We start from the raw sequence: 17,416 nt of genomic DNA, 5'->3' as shown, positions 1-17,416 counted from the left end.
TTTCAGGGCTAAATATCTTTGCTAATTGTATTTATTTGAAGAAATCCAGATAAATTGCTCAAGGACTGGAACAGGGCCCTGCTAGAGCTGTACTGGAGTCTTTTATATAGGGTAGAAAATCAGTTCCATGTGTTTGGAAGAAGTCCTGCCTTGCTTTGCATTTTTATACTTAGTGGGATGTGTGTCTGTCTCTTGTCCACAGAAACATTTCCCGTGAGTCCAGGGTGAATTTTTCAGCAGAAGTAGGATGCTTGAGCAAGGCAAGACTGAGGAATGATACCCTGCCCTTTCAGGCAACTGATTGGAGAGACAGGATAAATCATAGAATTGTTAGGGTTGTAAGGGACCTCAAGGATCATCCAGTTCCAAACCCCCTGCCATGGGCAGAGACACCTTGCACTAGATCAGGTTGCTCAGAGCCACATCCAGCCTGGCCTTAAAAACCTCCAGGGATGAGGCTTCTACCACCTCCCTGGGCAACCTGTTCCAGTGATCTCACCACCCTCATGGTGAAGAATTTCTTTCTAGCATCCAATCTGAATCTACCAATTTTTGCTCCATTTCCCCTAGTCCTATCACTGTCTGACGCCCTACAAATCACTTAATTGGAGACTCTGTAGTCTGAATTATATTTCTGCCATGTTTCAAACTGAAGCTGCACAAGGAATAAAGGCCATGATAGCCTCTTAGAACCTTCTTGTCACCTCAATTCACCCACCCAAATGACAGACCTTTATATCATCATCAATGAGTTACTAGCACTTATATTGCTCAGGCAACCTCCTTCCCTGCAGTAAGAAGCCAGCTAGGTATCTCAGTGGTCACACAAAGGCCACCTCCCTAAAAATGACGCCGTTCTCTGGCTCGTTCTAGATCTCACAGTTCAGGCTAATCATTGACAGGGCTTTTACGATCACAAGCTTTTAGTCAGGCTTTGATAACACACTCCAGCAGTTGGTGGCAAATGAAGAAGACGGTCTCCAGAGCAGGGACTGCAGCGGATAAATGGATTTTTCTCAGCATCAGCGCAAGAAATCTGACATTTAACCCCGGTGCTGTAAACCAGCACAATGTGTGGCCAGAGATGGAAGAGAATCGTTGCTTTTTGGACATTACTCTTCATAAGGACAGCTACTGGGCTTGCTGGAGAGGGAAGATCTGTGTGGAAAAAGGACTCCCACTTCAGCCCTGTGAGTGAAACACAGATGTTTCTGTATGACACTTTCCCCAAAGACTTTCTCTGGGGTATAGGGACAGGGGCTTTCCAGGTGGAAGGCAGCTGGAGGAAAGACGGGAGAGGCTCCTCCATCTGGGACCGCTTCATCCACTCAGAGTTCAGGGATGTTCATGGCACAGACGCCTCCAGTGACAGTTACACTTTGTTGGACAAAGATTTGTCTGCTCTGGATTTTTTGGGAGTTACTTTTTACCAGTTTTCAATTTCATGGTCAAGGCTTTTTCCCAATGGAGTGGTAGCAGCTCCCAATGAAAAAGGACTCCAGTATTATAACACCCTTATTGACTCTCTGCTCTACAGAAACATTGACCCCATGGTTACTTTGTACCACTGGGACCTACCCTTGATGCTGCAGGACAAATATGGGGGATGGCAAAACGAATCACTGATTGATATCTTCAATGAGTATGCCACCTTTTGCTTCCAGACCTTTGGGGATCGTGTTAAGTACTGGATTACAATCCACAATCCATATGTAGTTGCTTGGCACGGGTATGGCACAGGTATTCATGCTCCTGGAGAGAGAGGGGAAAGAGCAACTGTCTACTCTGTAGGACACAATTTGATCAAGGTACAGTACAGTCAGATTTTACAAATTGATCTTGCACTGCCATGGGAAATGATGGGAGGGATCAATCATGTAATCAGTGTGCTAAAACAGATCAAGGAATGTGGAAACACCCTTAGCTATGGTTGTCTTTTTTTTAACCCTCATGATGGTTTTATTGTTGTTGTCACAACAGCTGACTCAATAATTGCTTGTTTTAAAGTGTTTGATTAATATTTTATTTAAATTAGGGTTTGCCTACAAAATCTGGCTATTGAAGAGCATGATTTTCCTTCTTTATTCTTTCCACTTAGTTAAAACACACTGACATGACCATTCATTCAGCTACACTGAAGGGACTATTCTGTTAGTTCACATGAAATTTATTTGCATTTGCATGTTAGATCAGTTCTAGCAGGAGACTATGTATAGATAAACATGATTAGCTCTAGCTTGGTAAGATCATGTTGCAAAATGTTTATTACTGAACTCACAAGGTCATCAGTTCTTGGCTTTGGAAGAAAACAAAGATCCTCTTCAGCATTTGAGAGTAACAGAATTACAGTCTTTCCATGATGCTTTCAGCATGTAGTTTTTACGTCACTCTTACTTACCAGCTGTCTTCTACTGAATTACACATCCCAAAGGCTTGATCCCATGATCAACAGCTGCAGTACCGGGTCCTAAGTTCATGGTGTTCTTTTCTGGGGAAGGACAAAAAGAGAAGACTGAAGTGAGTCATATTTTTTAAGGAAAAAGTGGACATGTTGCTCATGATATTCCCAACAGCATGCAGAGTTTACAGCATCTCCTTTCACTGATGATCAGTTTCATTGTACAGAGTGATTAGTTCCTATGTTTAGGAGCTTATATTCTTGTTTTCTTTTGCTATAACTGAAAACAATTTCCAGTAACAGCAGTTTAACACAAGAATCAACAATATCAGTACAGCATTTTTTAACTCTGCAGTGCCCAAAGTACTCTCCCATCTCTGCTAGAGCAGCCACTATAATTCCCTCTGCTCAAACTATTCCTAGCTGTCACAAAGAGAATTTTTTTACTACCTCCCATACATTATAAATATAATTAACACATACATCTGAACATATTTGTCCTACAAAAAGAAGTACACATGTGGAGAAAAATTAATTGTGAGACCAGTTAAAAATAGTCTGTGACTGATCATGTCTGTTTCTTTTATTTGCTTCTGGGATTGAACCTGCAGAACGTCCTTTTTCAGTGAACACCTACTGCAGTAAATAGAAGTTGTACTCATAGAAAAGTCATTGAGCACCCTGAATCACTGACATCAGACTTAGCAGAAGAATGATTTAACGGTAGAGATTTGTGAAGCATCTCAAAGAGAACTGATGCTCAGTCATTCTTCTGATTTTCAACTACTATCTAAAACATATTTGATATACTTCATGGAAAAGATACAATGTAAGTTTGCAGCACTGCTTGCCTGCATTTCTGAGTGGCATAATCAAATCCAGGTTACCAACCATGCAGCGTCTGTGTTTTCTAGCTCTGTTGAGATCTGTGTCAGCAGCACACAGCACATTGGGAGCAATGCCTCTGCTGAAAAGTTCCATGAAGCCAAACACCTAAGCTCCTTGGTCAATGGTATTTAAATTACAGACTTGATCCAACAGTTCATTCTAGCTTTACAGTCTGTGAACCTGAATATAAAATAAATCACTTAAAGGAAGGAGTGAATGAGCCTTTCAGCAACATACAACCCATTAACTATTCTTTTTTTATTTTGGGGCAGAAACTGTTTTCTTGTATCTTTCTTCCAGCCCCATGAACTACCTAGTGTTTTAGTAGTTCTCTCCTGTGACACACTAGAATTTATCTCCTTCTCTGGAGACTTTCAAAACCCACCTGGATGCATTCCTGTGCGGACTACCCTAAGTGATCCTGCTTTGGCAGGGGGGTTGCACCCAATGATATCTTGAGGTCCCTTCCAACCTCCAACATACTGTGATACTGTGATACTGTAATTTCTGAGGGTTTTACATTTATTAGGAATCTCAGATTTGTAGTAATGTATTTGAGGAACTGGAGTTTGATGCTTACAGGTAGAGGTGGAATGGAAGCTCTTGAGGAGCCAGGTGTTAACAAGATTCCCATTTATGTCAGTGGCTGTAGGAAGAGCCACATTGTTGTCCATGTCAAGGCTTCATTTTTGGACAGGCTGTTGAAAGACAACATTCTTCATGCCACCCTCTGTATATTACCAGGTACACCCATGGAATATGCTGAGCAAGAAAAACAGGTCTGTAATGCTCAAAAGAAACCAATCTGGTCACCACTCAGTTACATAGCAAATTGTTGAGTCATCATTCTCAAGCCATTTTGTGATACGTAAACGAGGCTGTCTCATGAGTACTACTTTTCATTTCATTTACCAGTGCACTACTGCAGTGTTGTGAGAATTAATCACCACTAATCTAAAGGAGACCTTTTCTTTGCTATGCCAGTCATGAAGTATCTAAAGGGGATATTTTCTGTGCTGTGTCAGTCATGAATTGAAGCTAATCTCTGCAGAATCACAACAACAACATAACAAACTATAAACCTCTGCTATTTTGGACTTTGGATTATTTTATTGTAAGAACAGTTGGAAAATTGCCAGAGATTTTTGTGTCTCTAAAAGAGGACTGAAGACATTTCTCTTAGGTTTAAACTATCAGTTTTAGAAGACTAAAGAAATCCAACATTGTGGTGGTTAAAACTGAAGTAATTGGCTGGCTTAAGGGAAAAGTCCACACATTTCAGAAGTATCTCTTCCGTGAATGAATTCAGGTAGGCAATTAGGTAGCTAATCACAGAATGGTAGAGGTTGGAAGGGACCTCTGGAGCAATTTGACCTAGAGCAGATTGCATAGGACAGTATCAAGGCAAGTTTTGAATGATTCCAACGATGGAGATTCCACCACCTCTCTGGGCAGCCTCTTCCAGTGCTCCACCACCCTCACGATAAAGAAGTTCCTCCTCATGTTTAGATGGAACTTCCTGTGTTCAGGTTTATTCCCATTACCTCCTGTCCTGTTGCTGGGCAGCACTGAAAAAGTACTGGCCCCATCCTCCTGACGCCACCCTTTAAGTATTGATCAGCAATGATAAGACCCCCCTCTCAGTTTTCTCTTCTCTACTCTTATTAAGGCTTTTGAACAAAAGTAGAATTGTCCTATCTTCATCAAGCCTCAGACCCTTATGGTACTGGCTAGCATAGCAGATGCTGTATCATCTACTACCTGTGTTTGCCGTCTGTGTCTTGCATCCTTTTAAATGAGCTAGATACATACATGAGGAGCATGTGTAGTCCTATACCAGATGGAGAATGGCCATCAAAAGCATATCTCCTTTTCTTCATTGCTGTACTTCACAAAAGCAACACTGTAAAACAATTAATGATAACATGTCACTTGTCATTAAATACTTGAATGAGATGTCAAGGAAGATCCAGAAAATAGGAGCTTGCTCCTGAGGCAGCTGTCATTCTGAGGCAGAGAAGGAAAAAACAGCACACAGAAAAATTAGATGGCTTTGATTCCTTAAGAGTACATAAATTGATCACAGAGGCTGGGGCTGACCGAGATAATGTAACTGAAGCATTGTTACTATTATCTAGTAACCTAGGATCTAGTTATGTACTTTTACACTTAAATTTAGGTTTGTCAAGATCACAAACTGCAGGCCAAGCTGTCTTCTTTCTGTCCTCTGCCCTCCAGGCAGCACTATCTTTGCTACTTACTGGCAGGAAAGGGCCCTTTTTTGCCTATGTTAAAGATAATTCACACTCCTCTCCATCTGGCAGAAAAGCCCAGGAAAAGGTTGTCAGAATAGGATCTCCCTAAAAACTTTCTTCATGGACACACCTTCATATTTGCACATGAGGAAGAAGTTCTTTACTATGAGGGTGGTGGAACACTGTCACAGGTTGCCCAGGAAGGTGGTGGAGGCCCCATTCCTGACATTACAGGTCAGGCTTGAAGGGATTCTTAGAAACCTGATCTAGTTGGGGATGTCCCTGATTACTGCAGTGGGGTTGGAACTAGATAACTTCAAGAGGTCCCTTCCAAGCTAGTCCATTCTCTTATTCTGTATCACATACTGGGAAATGACAATAAATTCCCTTTCAGACACAGTGGCTTCATCACGTCAGGTTCACCTCTGTGCCCAGCTGTGTCACTCTCAGCTATTTGGTAGCTCTCACTGTGCCAGGATCAATCTGTGGACAGCATTGCCTTTGGGATATTTACAAGAGTATGCCCCAGAGAAGTCCCATAGTTCAGTCTTTTTAAACCCAAATTTCTATTGAATTAATAGGGGATATTTCCTATATTTACAACCAACCAGACACTTTCTTCCCTTCCTTCAAAGGGGCCTCCTTTCCAGATGAAGCTGCACTAGTGCCCATGTTCTTACAGGAGGAGGACAAATCCATCAAGTACAGCTCTAGGGTAGATAGCAGAATTGTCTATGCTTGTCAGTGTCTCTGCTGGGAGGTTTTTCAAACCATAGTAGCCATCAGTGGTGATGTAAAATTCACACTGATTCACACATTTTTATATGATTTGTTATTTTCAGGTTAGCTTTCTTACACTTCTTGGCAATCATCAGAAAACCAATCCAAATGCAAAGTGGTTAGCATACAACAAAGATGACAGCAAAGCCTCAGTCCCTCAAAGGAAGAAATTTAGTTGCCTACATTTCAAGAGCCCTTTTTTCCTTCACAAGGATTAATCTCCAGAGTCAACTGGCAAAGTAAGGACTTTAGCTCTTACTGACTACATGGCATCTTTATCAGAGACCAAAAGGGCTTGAACTGAAGTACACTCTCCAAATAAGCCACACACATCTGCCCTTCTTCTGAAGTGATCAATCATCATCAAACTCTGTATTCTAGCTCTTTGTGGTTTAAAAAACAAACAGATAAACACAAACCCAGAAATTATTATTTTTATAATTTTAAGTACTCATTTTCCTAAATGCCCTTGCTCTCCAGCACACTAAAATAACTCCATGTATCCCTGACATTATGTGCTCATTACTGAGATATTGAAGGAAAAATGGTTAACCTTAACATACCTTAAGAATTTGAGAGTATTGGTCTTTCAGCAGTAAACTTGTTGTCTATGTACATGATAACTTAGAGGGACAGAGACTGACAGAGTACGAGAATATTTCAAGCAGAGAGGAGAACAACATTGCCTCGATTTTATTAAATTGACTTATCTATTCTTTTTACAGATTTTATACTAACTGACTTAGCACTCTGTGACTTTCAAATCTATGGAAAAAAACTTCTCTATTAAACCCAGGAGAATATGCTGAAATTATTGTGTCGTACATATCTAGAATAAATACACATTATTGATCCTGCTTTCGCTGTGTACTTAGCCTTGACATTTGTCCTTGATCTAACAAGGAAAGTGAAAGATTAGGGATTAAACTCTAACTGAAAGCAAAACAAAACAAATCAGTCAAGATTTACTCCAGATAGCCACACAGATGTATGATACAGCTGTTAAACTGACATTTGTTTCATACCTGGTCTTACAAAATGAATTATACTAATCAGTTGGTTCCATCAAAAGTCGTTTGCACTTACCAAATGCCTTCCATCTGAGAATATTAAGGTGCTTTACAGATGATTAACAACTCAAACCAGAATTGTAGGCAAGCGTTATTGTGTAAAAACCCTCAGGATAGGCAAATGGCTTGCTTTTTTTTTTTTTTGTCAGTAGAGGTAACCTTCAGTGAGACATCAGTGACACATGAATTTGTGTACCCTGACTCATATTAAATGTACATATTTGTACCTGAGGTCTGCTCCTGGAGAATACCTCTTACTGCATTTTCTCAGTGTTTTCTTAATATTTTTAGTAGCAACTTGACTTTCTTCTAATGATAGAATTTTTAGGGCTGTAAGGGACCTCAAGGATCATCTAGTTCCAAATCCCCTGCCATGGGCAGGGACACCTCACACTAGATCAGCTTGCTCAGAGTTCCATCCAGCCTGGCCTTAAAAACCTCCGGGATGAGGCTTTTACCACCTCCCTGGGCAACCTGTTCCAGTGTTTCACCACCCTCATGGTGAAGAACTTCTTCCTAACATCCAATCTGAATCTCACCAATCCCTTGAAGGTGTGTATGAATATAATGAGTTGTCCCTCACTGATTTTTACTTGTCAATATTGCATTCTAATCAGTTGGGGTTTGACAAAGCCATCTTTCTCCACTTCACCTAGAAATGTGTGATTGCTAAGCTTTAGCTGGTACTGATGTCTTGCTGCTTGGCACTGTGCTGCCTTGAGCCAACACAAGCATCTACCTTGCAATAAATGGTGGTGTTAATAGCCTGTGTTTGTCAAAAAAGAAATATATTAATCAGGCGAGAAATCACTAGAGGCAGAGAACAAGAGCAAGCATGGCCCCAGCAGCCACCCCAGGCTAGACCTTCAGGAAAGTGATGAGATGATGAGAGTGGTAAGAAATTCATTTTATAATATTTATAACTGCATCTTGCAGTTTGCCTCCCGAATGTAATTTTGCTGACTTCCCCCTTCAGCTACAGAAGCTGCATTTCAAAGGTTAATGTTACTTTATCAGCATTTTCAGAGACAGACCTTGAGCAAACGTTACAAGCATGACCTTAGAAACCATAAACAACTGATACACAAAATTTCACAAACTGTAATTCTTTGGTACCCCCTGGCCTTAACCAAACATCTACCTGACATCGGGTCCTTTGTTTTTTTAAACTATCAAGGCTGTGTGTTTCTAGATAAACTGAAGTTATTGTCCAAGGTAAGCCATGCTGTTTGGCTTGGGAACGATGTCAGACTAACTGGACACTCAAAACATTTCACAATGCTGCTCAGTGGTTTTTTTCTGGGTGCAAACACTTGTTTTCTCTCCAGCTTAAGAGTATAAAGCAACACTTCAGGGATAAGGTAAACCCTGAGTTATTCGACAACTCCTCAGCTGGCAGAGGTCAGCTCCCTTCATGTGTGTCAGGCATTGGAATGGGCTGCTCAGGGAAGTGGTGGAGTCACCACCCCAGGAGGTGTTAAAAAAAAATGTGTAGATGTGGTACTTTGGGACATGGTTTAGTGGGCATAGTGGTATTGGGTTGATGGGTGGACCTGATGAGCTTAGGGCAGACCTTAGTGACTGAATCTCTGTTGTGATTCACATTGCAGTCCAGAGTGACCCTCTGTGTGACTGATGATGCTAGTGGTTCCTCAGTCTCCCATGTATTCTTTATTTTTGGGAGGGTTATTTTGACTTCTGTATTCTGTTACTTAAAGAAGGTGACAACATTAACCTTTCTTAAACATGATGATAATCACAAAAAATAAATTTAGATGTGATAGGCATTGATTGTGACTAACTTGATTCAGAGATGTGGTGCTAAGGGACATGCTTTAGCACCACACTTGGTAGAGTTAGAGAATGGTTGGACTCAATGATCTTAAAGGATTTTTTTCCAAACAAAATGATTCTATGGATAGTAAAACTTCTCTCTGTCCTAGGGCAGTTAATATTTGGCAGGTTATGGTACTAAAACAAGCCATACCCAACAGATCTTATGAGATACTACTGCCAAATTTCCTGTTAAAACCAAAGTGGTTGCTCTCTGCTTAAAATGAATATGCTTCATTCTGTGCTGTTTATGGGCTGTCAGAAAAAGATACTATTACAGCAGCTTCAAAGAAGAAATGAATTAAATTTCTGGATCAAAATTTTCACACAGAATTGTGAAACCAACATTTCATAGAATCATAGAATCAGTCAGGGTTGGAAGGGACCACAAGAATCATCTAGTTCCAACGCCCCTGCCATGGGCAGGGTCACCTCACACTACATCAGGCTGGCCAGAGCCTCATCCAGCCTGGTCTTAAACACCTCCAGGGATGGGGCCCTGATTCAAGCTTTGCAGCTGGGTCCTTTCTCCAAGTTTTTACATTTAGGGACTATGCAAACACCAAAAGTTGAACATTTACTCATATGATGAGGCCAGACTGAGACAGATGGAAATGTATCCCAAGAAGAGGGATGGGGGGTGGATATGGTTTGATCAGAGTAAATCCAGGTAATCCCCATAGCACAGGGCCAACACTGACATTTTAAATACACCATTTATGGAACAATTCTAAAGATGGCTTAAAATTTTAACTGTCCCATGAGTCAGTGCTTGACAAAGCAAGACCTAGGTGGGCTTATCTGTATCACAGAGTCAAATCCTATCAGTAACAGCTTTTGAGTCCCAGTGTGTCCATAATAAGAGCTCCTCATATCCTTGTTGGGAGCTCTTGTGAAATTCAGACCTGTGTTAAAAGGCCAAAAGTCACAGCCCTAATGTGTCACAGGAACAGAAGTCTGCAAAGAATCAGATGCAGCTACCTGCCAGTCTAGCTGCTGATGCACACAGAGATTGATTCAAGTTACTATTTAATGCTATTTTTTTCTCACCAGGCTCATGCAAGAGTTTGGCATAGCTACAAAAAACACTTTGAGCCACACCAGAAGGGGATGATGTCCATAGTATTGGGATCCCACTGGATTGAACCCAACAAATCAGATGATGCTTTGGACATCTCTAAGTGTCAGCAGTCAATGGAGAGAGTCCTTGGATGGTTTGCTAAACCCATCCATGGGGATGGAGATTATCCAGAAGAACTGAAAAACGAATTCTCGTTTTTGCCACGCTTTACAGAGGATGAGAAAAACTACATCAAGGGAACAGCTGACTTCTTTGCCTTCTCCTTTGGTCCTAATAACTTCAAACCTCCAAGCACTCTACCGAAACTGGGACAAAATTTGTCACTCAATTTGAGGGAAGTACTGAACTGGATTAAACTGGAATACAACAGTCCTCGCATCCTGATTGCAGAGAATGGCTGGTTCACAGACAGCCATGTGAAAACAGATGACACCACAGCCATCTACATGATGAAAAACTTCATTAATAAGGTTTTACAAGGTTTGTACATAACTTAGTTGCTGGATATTCTGAGAGCTTTTAAAGATCATTTGATATTTAGCTCTGTAATGATTTAATTATGGTTTTGGAAAGAGATAATGACAACAGAGTTAATTATTAATTATATATACTGCGTGAGTACAAGTCGTGGATCAAGATCTACTGGTGCTAGGCATTGTACAAGCACTGAAAAAAACCATAGTCCCTGTGTCAGAAAGCTAAAGTCCAACACCTGTGTTTGATTTTAAAACTAAGTGCAAAACTGAGTCAGAAATGAATACATACACATATATTAATGAATAAAGACTAAAATGTATTGAATGTCTGTCATGGCTTTGCAGTGAGTTACAATGAGCCAATAACCTTGTGAGTGGTGAGAAAACTCAAAGAGTTTCAAAGTGAATAAATCTTATGCATGTTAAGAGTGCTTAATGTGAGACTGATGGACGTTTCTGTGTCTTACACAGCTATAAAATATGACAACGTAGATGTGTTTGGTTACACTGCCTGGTCACTCCTGGATGGCTTTGAATGGCAACATGCTGACAACATCAGGCGTGGATTATTTTATGTAGACCTCAAAAGTGAAAAAAAGGAAAGGATTCCCAAGTCATCTGCACTTTACTACAAACAAATCATACGAGAAAATGGCTTCTTCCCAAGGGAGTCTACCCCAAGCTTGCAAGCTCAGTTCTCCTGTGACTTCTCCTGGGGTATCACTGAGTCTGTTCTTAAGGTAGGTGCAAACTATCGGGAAGATTGCTGGAGGCAGAGCAATTGGCAGCTTTACTTTAATTCAGTGACTCTGCAGTACCTTGTGTTCAGGAATCTCAGTACAGGCTGCAAACAGAAGCTAAACCCAGTTGTAAGTGCATGGATTCAGTTTTATCTGCTTTACAGGTTTTCAAGAGAGCCAGTCACAGAGGGCTGGTTTGCTCCTGCAGCAGCAGACCCCACTGCAGGAGCCCTTCCATGGCTAGCCCTCCCTCACTTTCCCTCCAGCTGCATCTCACCTGGCACATCAGATCAGGAAATTTCAGAGCAAGAAGTTGACCTTAACTGATTGTTCCTGAGTTATTTTTCAACCAGGGGAGTTTCCTAACCCAGTGTTGTATGGTGTGACCATACGACAGTGTGACCTAGAGGGTGGCACAGTGCAGGGACAGGTGTTTTATGCTGGTGGCTTCAGAGCTGCCTGCAGGCTTGAGGTCTTTTGTAAAGCTATCAAACAAAGCAGGAACAGACTCCTGGGTTGAGTCTGGCTCTAAGCACCACTTGCACAAATGAGCAATAAAACTGTTCTTTATAAAGGTTTATACCACTGTTGAAGATAACCAACATCACCACATACGGCTTTCACCAGCTGACTTCACATCTGAAAAGAGATCCTAACATCTTTTTTTCCAAACTGATTCCTACAGTATCTATTTCTACTTTAAATGTGACTGATAAACTAACCATATTTATGGGCAGTGCTGGGATACTTTGTCATGATTGCACAACATCAGCTTCAGCAAATCACAACAAAACTCCCTAACTTAACCTATTCCCTAACAACCATAGTGGGGAAAAAAAAATAAGCAAAGCTTCTATATACTTTTTTAATCATTCTGAGGAAATATACAGCAAAGTCTATTTTCTTTAAAAAGAAAATGCAGATTCACTCTAATTATTTTAAACTTCACCATATTCATAGAATCACAGAATGCATCAGGTTGGAAGGGACCCTTGAAGGTCATCTTGTCCAACATCCCGGCAACGAGCAGAGACATCTTTAACAAGATCAGGCTGCTCAGGACCCCATCAAATTTGTCCTTGAATGTCTCCAGGGATGGAACCTTCACCACCTCTCTGGGCAACTTGTTCCAGTATTTCACTTTCCTAAATTTTCACATTGTATAATGAATCCTATGAAAAGTGTTTTTTAAAAAAAAAAGGAATGGGAAAAAAAATCCTGTGTTATGCAGGATATGTCTTATGCTAACCTTGTTAACTAGTAGAAAATAGCAAAGATACAACTAATAAGAAGCCGTGTCCTGTTTACGTAACACTGCCAGTCAGAGAACACTCTGCTACACCTTCACAAGGTTTACCTCAGCAGCAAGCCAAAGTAATCCACGCCTGCCTCATACTGGCCCCTCAGTGTTTGTTCCTACCATCCAGCTCTCCTGCCAGCTGCCTGAGAACTGCTCTTTGCATATCCAGAGTGTGAATTAAATCAGGGAGGTGCATCTGTGTGAAAAAACGTATGGGTGCAGGCTGGTGGCAGGGAAAAAAAAACCCAGAGTATAGCTGAATAGAGTGCAATTGTAATGTTTTCTGTAGGTGAAGAACAGAATGGGGAAGACAACCACTGGCACAAAGCCCTCTTCCTCTCAGAATATCTAATAGGGACCTTTTGACATCCAGCACTACTCCTACAGCCAAACACAGGCAGAAATGCAGACCTCGAACAGGCCTTCATTTAACTAAACCCCACTTGTAACACCCTGTTTTTATTCTCACAGGCAGAATCCATGGCTTCCTCACCACAGTTCTGTGATTCCAGCCTGTACCTTTGGAACATCACTGGAGATGGGTTGCTGCACAAAGTTAAAGGGGTGAAGCTCAAAACCCGACCAGCACAGTGCACAGATTTCGTCAGTATTAAAAAGCAGCTTGACCTGCTGGGGAAAATGAAAGTCACACATTACAGGTTTGCACTTGACTGGTCACTAGTTTTACCCAACGGAGATCAGTCAGCAGTCAACCGGCAAGTCCTGAGGTACTACAGATGCGTGATTAGTGAAGCACTGAAACTCAACATTCAATCCATGGTCACCTTGTATTATCCAACTCACGCCCATCTGGGCCTGCCAGGTCCTCTGCTGCAGTCAGGAGGCTGGTTGAACCAGACAACTGCCCAGGCTTTTGAAGGCTATGCAGCTTTGTGTTTCCGGGAACTTGGTGATCTGGTTAAACTCTGGATTACAATAAACGAGCCGAACCGGCTGAGCGATGCCTACAACAAGAGCAGCAACGACACATACCGGGCAGCACACAACTTGCTACTAGCACACGCCATGGCCTGGAGAACATATGATGAGCACTACCGGTCCTTCCAGCGTGGCAAAGTGTCCCTGTCCCTGCATTCCGACTGGGCTGAACCAGCCAACCCCTACCTTGAATCTCATTCAAAAGCTGCCAACAGGTTTCTTCAGTTTGAAATAGGCTGGTTTGCTGACCCCATATTTAAGACTGGGGACTACCCAGCTGCCATGAGGGAATACATCAGCTACAAAAGCAGGAAAGGCCTTTCGCGCTCTTTGCTGCCATCTTTCACGAGCAAGGAGAGACAGCTTGTCAAAGGCGCAGCCGACTTCTATGCGCTGAATCATTTCACCACCAGATTTGTGATTCACGAGCCTCAGAACGGGAGCCAGTATGAATTTGATCGTGACATTCAGTTCCTGCAGGACATCACCTGCCTGAGCTCCCCCTCTCGGCTGGCTGTGGTGCCCTGGGGTGTGCGCAAAGTTCTTGGATGGATTAAAGAAACCTATGGGGACATTGACATTTACATCACAGCCAACGGAATAGATGACCAGTCCTTAGACAACGATGAACTGCGGAACTATTACTTGGAGAAGTACCTACAAGAGGTTTTAAAAGGCAAGTATATGATAGATCCAAGTACCCTGGAGCCATTTGCGTAGTTTAGACACAGGCATTCCTCAAAAAGGCACCTAGGGCTTGCCCTAGGGAGAAAAAGCAGCTCTGGTTGAGAGGCAGGAACCAGCCATCAGTATTCAGCCCCCCCGAGTGGCCTGGTTCTGCAGCCACACTCAGGGCAGATACAACACAAAGCAATGGCATCAAGCCCCTCATGTAAGATGCAGCCACAGCTGTTTCCAGATTAAACATGTGAAAAGCCATCTGGGCATGCATATAAAGCAAAGTAGTTGTTCAGAAGTTGGGAGATGGCATTTCAGACCAACAGGTTCTGAGAAACATCTCTGATTTCTACTCTACAAAGAAAAGTGGAAGTCTTCTTACTTGTTTGCTTAACTAGAGTCATTGGACAGGAAAACACAAGCTGGAGTGACACAGAGAAGAACAGGGCAGGTCACAAGATTTTTAAGGAGCTGATGTTGAAGGGAGTCACTCTAGTTCCTGTTCCTCTACTTTCTTTCTCCTGGGCACCTATAACAATCTAGTTCTTCACTTTAGGGGAAATTTGAAAAGAGTAATGGAGGAAGGGAACAAAAACATTCAAGGCAACAATCTTTAGCAAGAGCTCATTGTAGGAGAAATGCAGCAGGGACCTTACCCTTTCCATCCCTCTTCCTCCAACCAAACATTAAAAGGAAAGCAGCGAGGCACAGGATACCAGAAAGGCCCCAGTACCTGACCCATACACCCGATATGAAACACACAACACATAGCAGCACATAGTATTGGTGAGCACTTGTGAATTTCCTGAGCAGGACATGAGACATCTAAAATGCTTTCTGAAGCACATGACCCAAGACAGTCTACACATCCTAGTTTCTCCTCTCTAGGAGCTATGTGAAAAAAAAAAAAAAGAGAGAGGTCTTACTCATGGTCAAGCATGCCTACAGTCTATGCACCGAGATGAAACACAGCATTGCCCTTCAGTGTGTGCTCTTTTGCAGTTACTTCCCACCCTAATTTCACATAAAAGAACAGTAAGTTACAAAAGGAAGTTGTTAAATGTTGTTTAAAGCATGCTTCATCATAGTGTTCTTTTTAATTTTTGGATTCCATGACACTTCATAGACCTCCCAGGAAGATCTCCTCAATTTAAAATGTTCTTGCTTAATCTGGGTCATATCCCTGACCATGGTCTCTGCTTAGTCATGAACTGGAGAGATACTTACTTCCCATAACTGCTGTTTATGATTTCAACCAATCATTTTCATCCAACACTTGGGTGCAGCAGCATAACACAGGGCCATGGGAGCTGCCAGGCTGAGCAGCTGGGGTTGCAGCAGGGCAAGCTCCTCTCATGGCAGAGATGAGCAGCTGCTACCCATGAGTCATCCCAGCTGGGGTCAGTACAGAGCAGAACCTGGATTTTCACCGGGATGTGAGATTCCCGTCTCTAACTGTGTTCAAATCCAGCTTTCAAATAGGTCCAGAAAACTCCCAAATTATTATTTTTTTAAAAACCAGTGATGCACAGGTGTCAGGAGGATGAAGACAGACTCTTCTCAGTGGTGTCCAGTGACATGACAAGGGGCAGTACACACAAACTGGAACACAGGAGATACCATGAATTGTTTTCCACTTTGAAGGTGGCAGAACAGTGGAACAGGCTGCCCAGAGAGGTTGTGGAGTCTCCTTCTCTGCAGAGATTCCAAACCCACTTGGATGTGTTCCTTTGTGTGATTTACTCTGGGTGCTCCTGTTCTAGCAGGGAGGGTTAGACTAGATGATCTCCAGAAGTCCTTTCCAACCCTGACCATTCTGTGATACTATATGAATTGCATTTAACTAATATATTAATAAATAATTTGAAATCTATCCTCATTGCCAGAAAGTCTGCAGGTTTGATTACAAGGCTTGATTAACATTTGGGTTTGGTTTTTCTCCTTCTCAGCATACTACATTGATCAAGTCAAGATTAAAGGCTACTATGCATTTAAGCTGACTGAAGAAAAATCTAAGCCCAGATTTGGATTCTTCACTTCAGATTCCAAAGGAAAGCCCTCAATAAAATTTTACAACAGCCTGATAAGAAACAACGGCTTCCCTGCCAACTATTCAGCCTGCAATCCCTCCCACCACGAGAAGCAGTGCAGCTTCTGCTTGTTCATTTCTCAGAAGAAGCCATTCATATTCTTTGCCTGCTGCCTTTTCTCTACCCTCATCTTGCTTTTAACCATTACTCTTTTTCACAAAAGAAAAAGGAGAAAACGCTTTAAGGCAAAAAGCATCCAGTGCCTCTGTGTTTCTTTGTGAAGAGGGGACACAAGCCCATTTTCAGCAAGCCCCAGCAGTTTGCATTCTACAGAGGACAACGCAGAGCAGCCAGCTGTAGAAAAGCACTACGTGAGTCACTCCAGTCACACACCCCAAGCTTGTTGTTGGGAATAGGAAGAAAGCCTGTGCATAGGGAGAACATTCATTTCAGGTGAAATTACTTTTATCCACCTACTTTATAGAGAAGATAAAATAATCTATTAAAAAAAACCCCAAAACAACAACAAAACAACCCAAACCAAGAAACATTTGATGACTCTCCTGTGCCTTGGAAGAACCTCTCAGTTTGACTTGAAAAGAGATACTGTGAGAACTGATGTGCACTTTTCTATGAACCTCTAGGCCAAAGTGTCTTGTGATGTAGAGTCATGTTGTGTTGTTGAGTGTGGACCTGTGGTTATTAAGGTTTACAAATAAAAGTGTTATTAAGACCTACAAACCCTCCTCTAAGTACACCACCAAGAATTAAATGTCCTGGGCCAGCTATGGAAGATGTCTCTAGAATGGATCTAGATTAACTCCATTATCACCCTGCATACCTGTATCTCTTGCATACTGGGCAAGTAGAGATCAGATGTCAGCATTTTAAGCAAATGTAACTGGACCCACAGGAGACAAGTCACAATAATATACAATCATTAGTTTT

At 41.9% G+C, this 17,416-nt stretch overlaps 1 protein-coding gene across 1 annotated transcript; it reads left to right on the top strand.

Annotated features, from left to right (window-relative positions):
- Window positions 1-648: 648 nt before the first annotated feature.
- KLB (klotho beta) lies at window positions 649-16,939 on the top strand. Its single transcript, XM_009896579.2, has 5 exons — window positions 649-1,808; window positions 10,278-10,785; window positions 11,253-11,521; window positions 13,293-14,436; window positions 16,388-16,939. The coding sequence occupies exons 1-5, from the start codon at window positions 1,071-1,073 to the stop codon at window positions 16,747-16,749; spliced, it is 3,021 nt and encodes a 1,006-aa protein (XP_009894881.2). The 5' UTR covers window positions 649-1,070; the 3' UTR covers window positions 16,750-16,939.
- The last annotated feature ends 477 nt before the right edge of the window (window positions 16,940-17,416 follow it).

This window comes from Dryobates pubescens, chromosome 1 (assembly GCF_014839835.1).
Source record: "Dryobates pubescens isolate bDryPub1 chromosome 1, bDryPub1.pri, whole genome shotgun sequence".
Classification (NCBI taxonomy): Eukaryota; Metazoa; Chordata; class Aves; order Piciformes; family Picidae; genus Dryobates; species Dryobates pubescens.
This window is presented reverse-complemented; position numbering and strand designations above follow the sequence as displayed.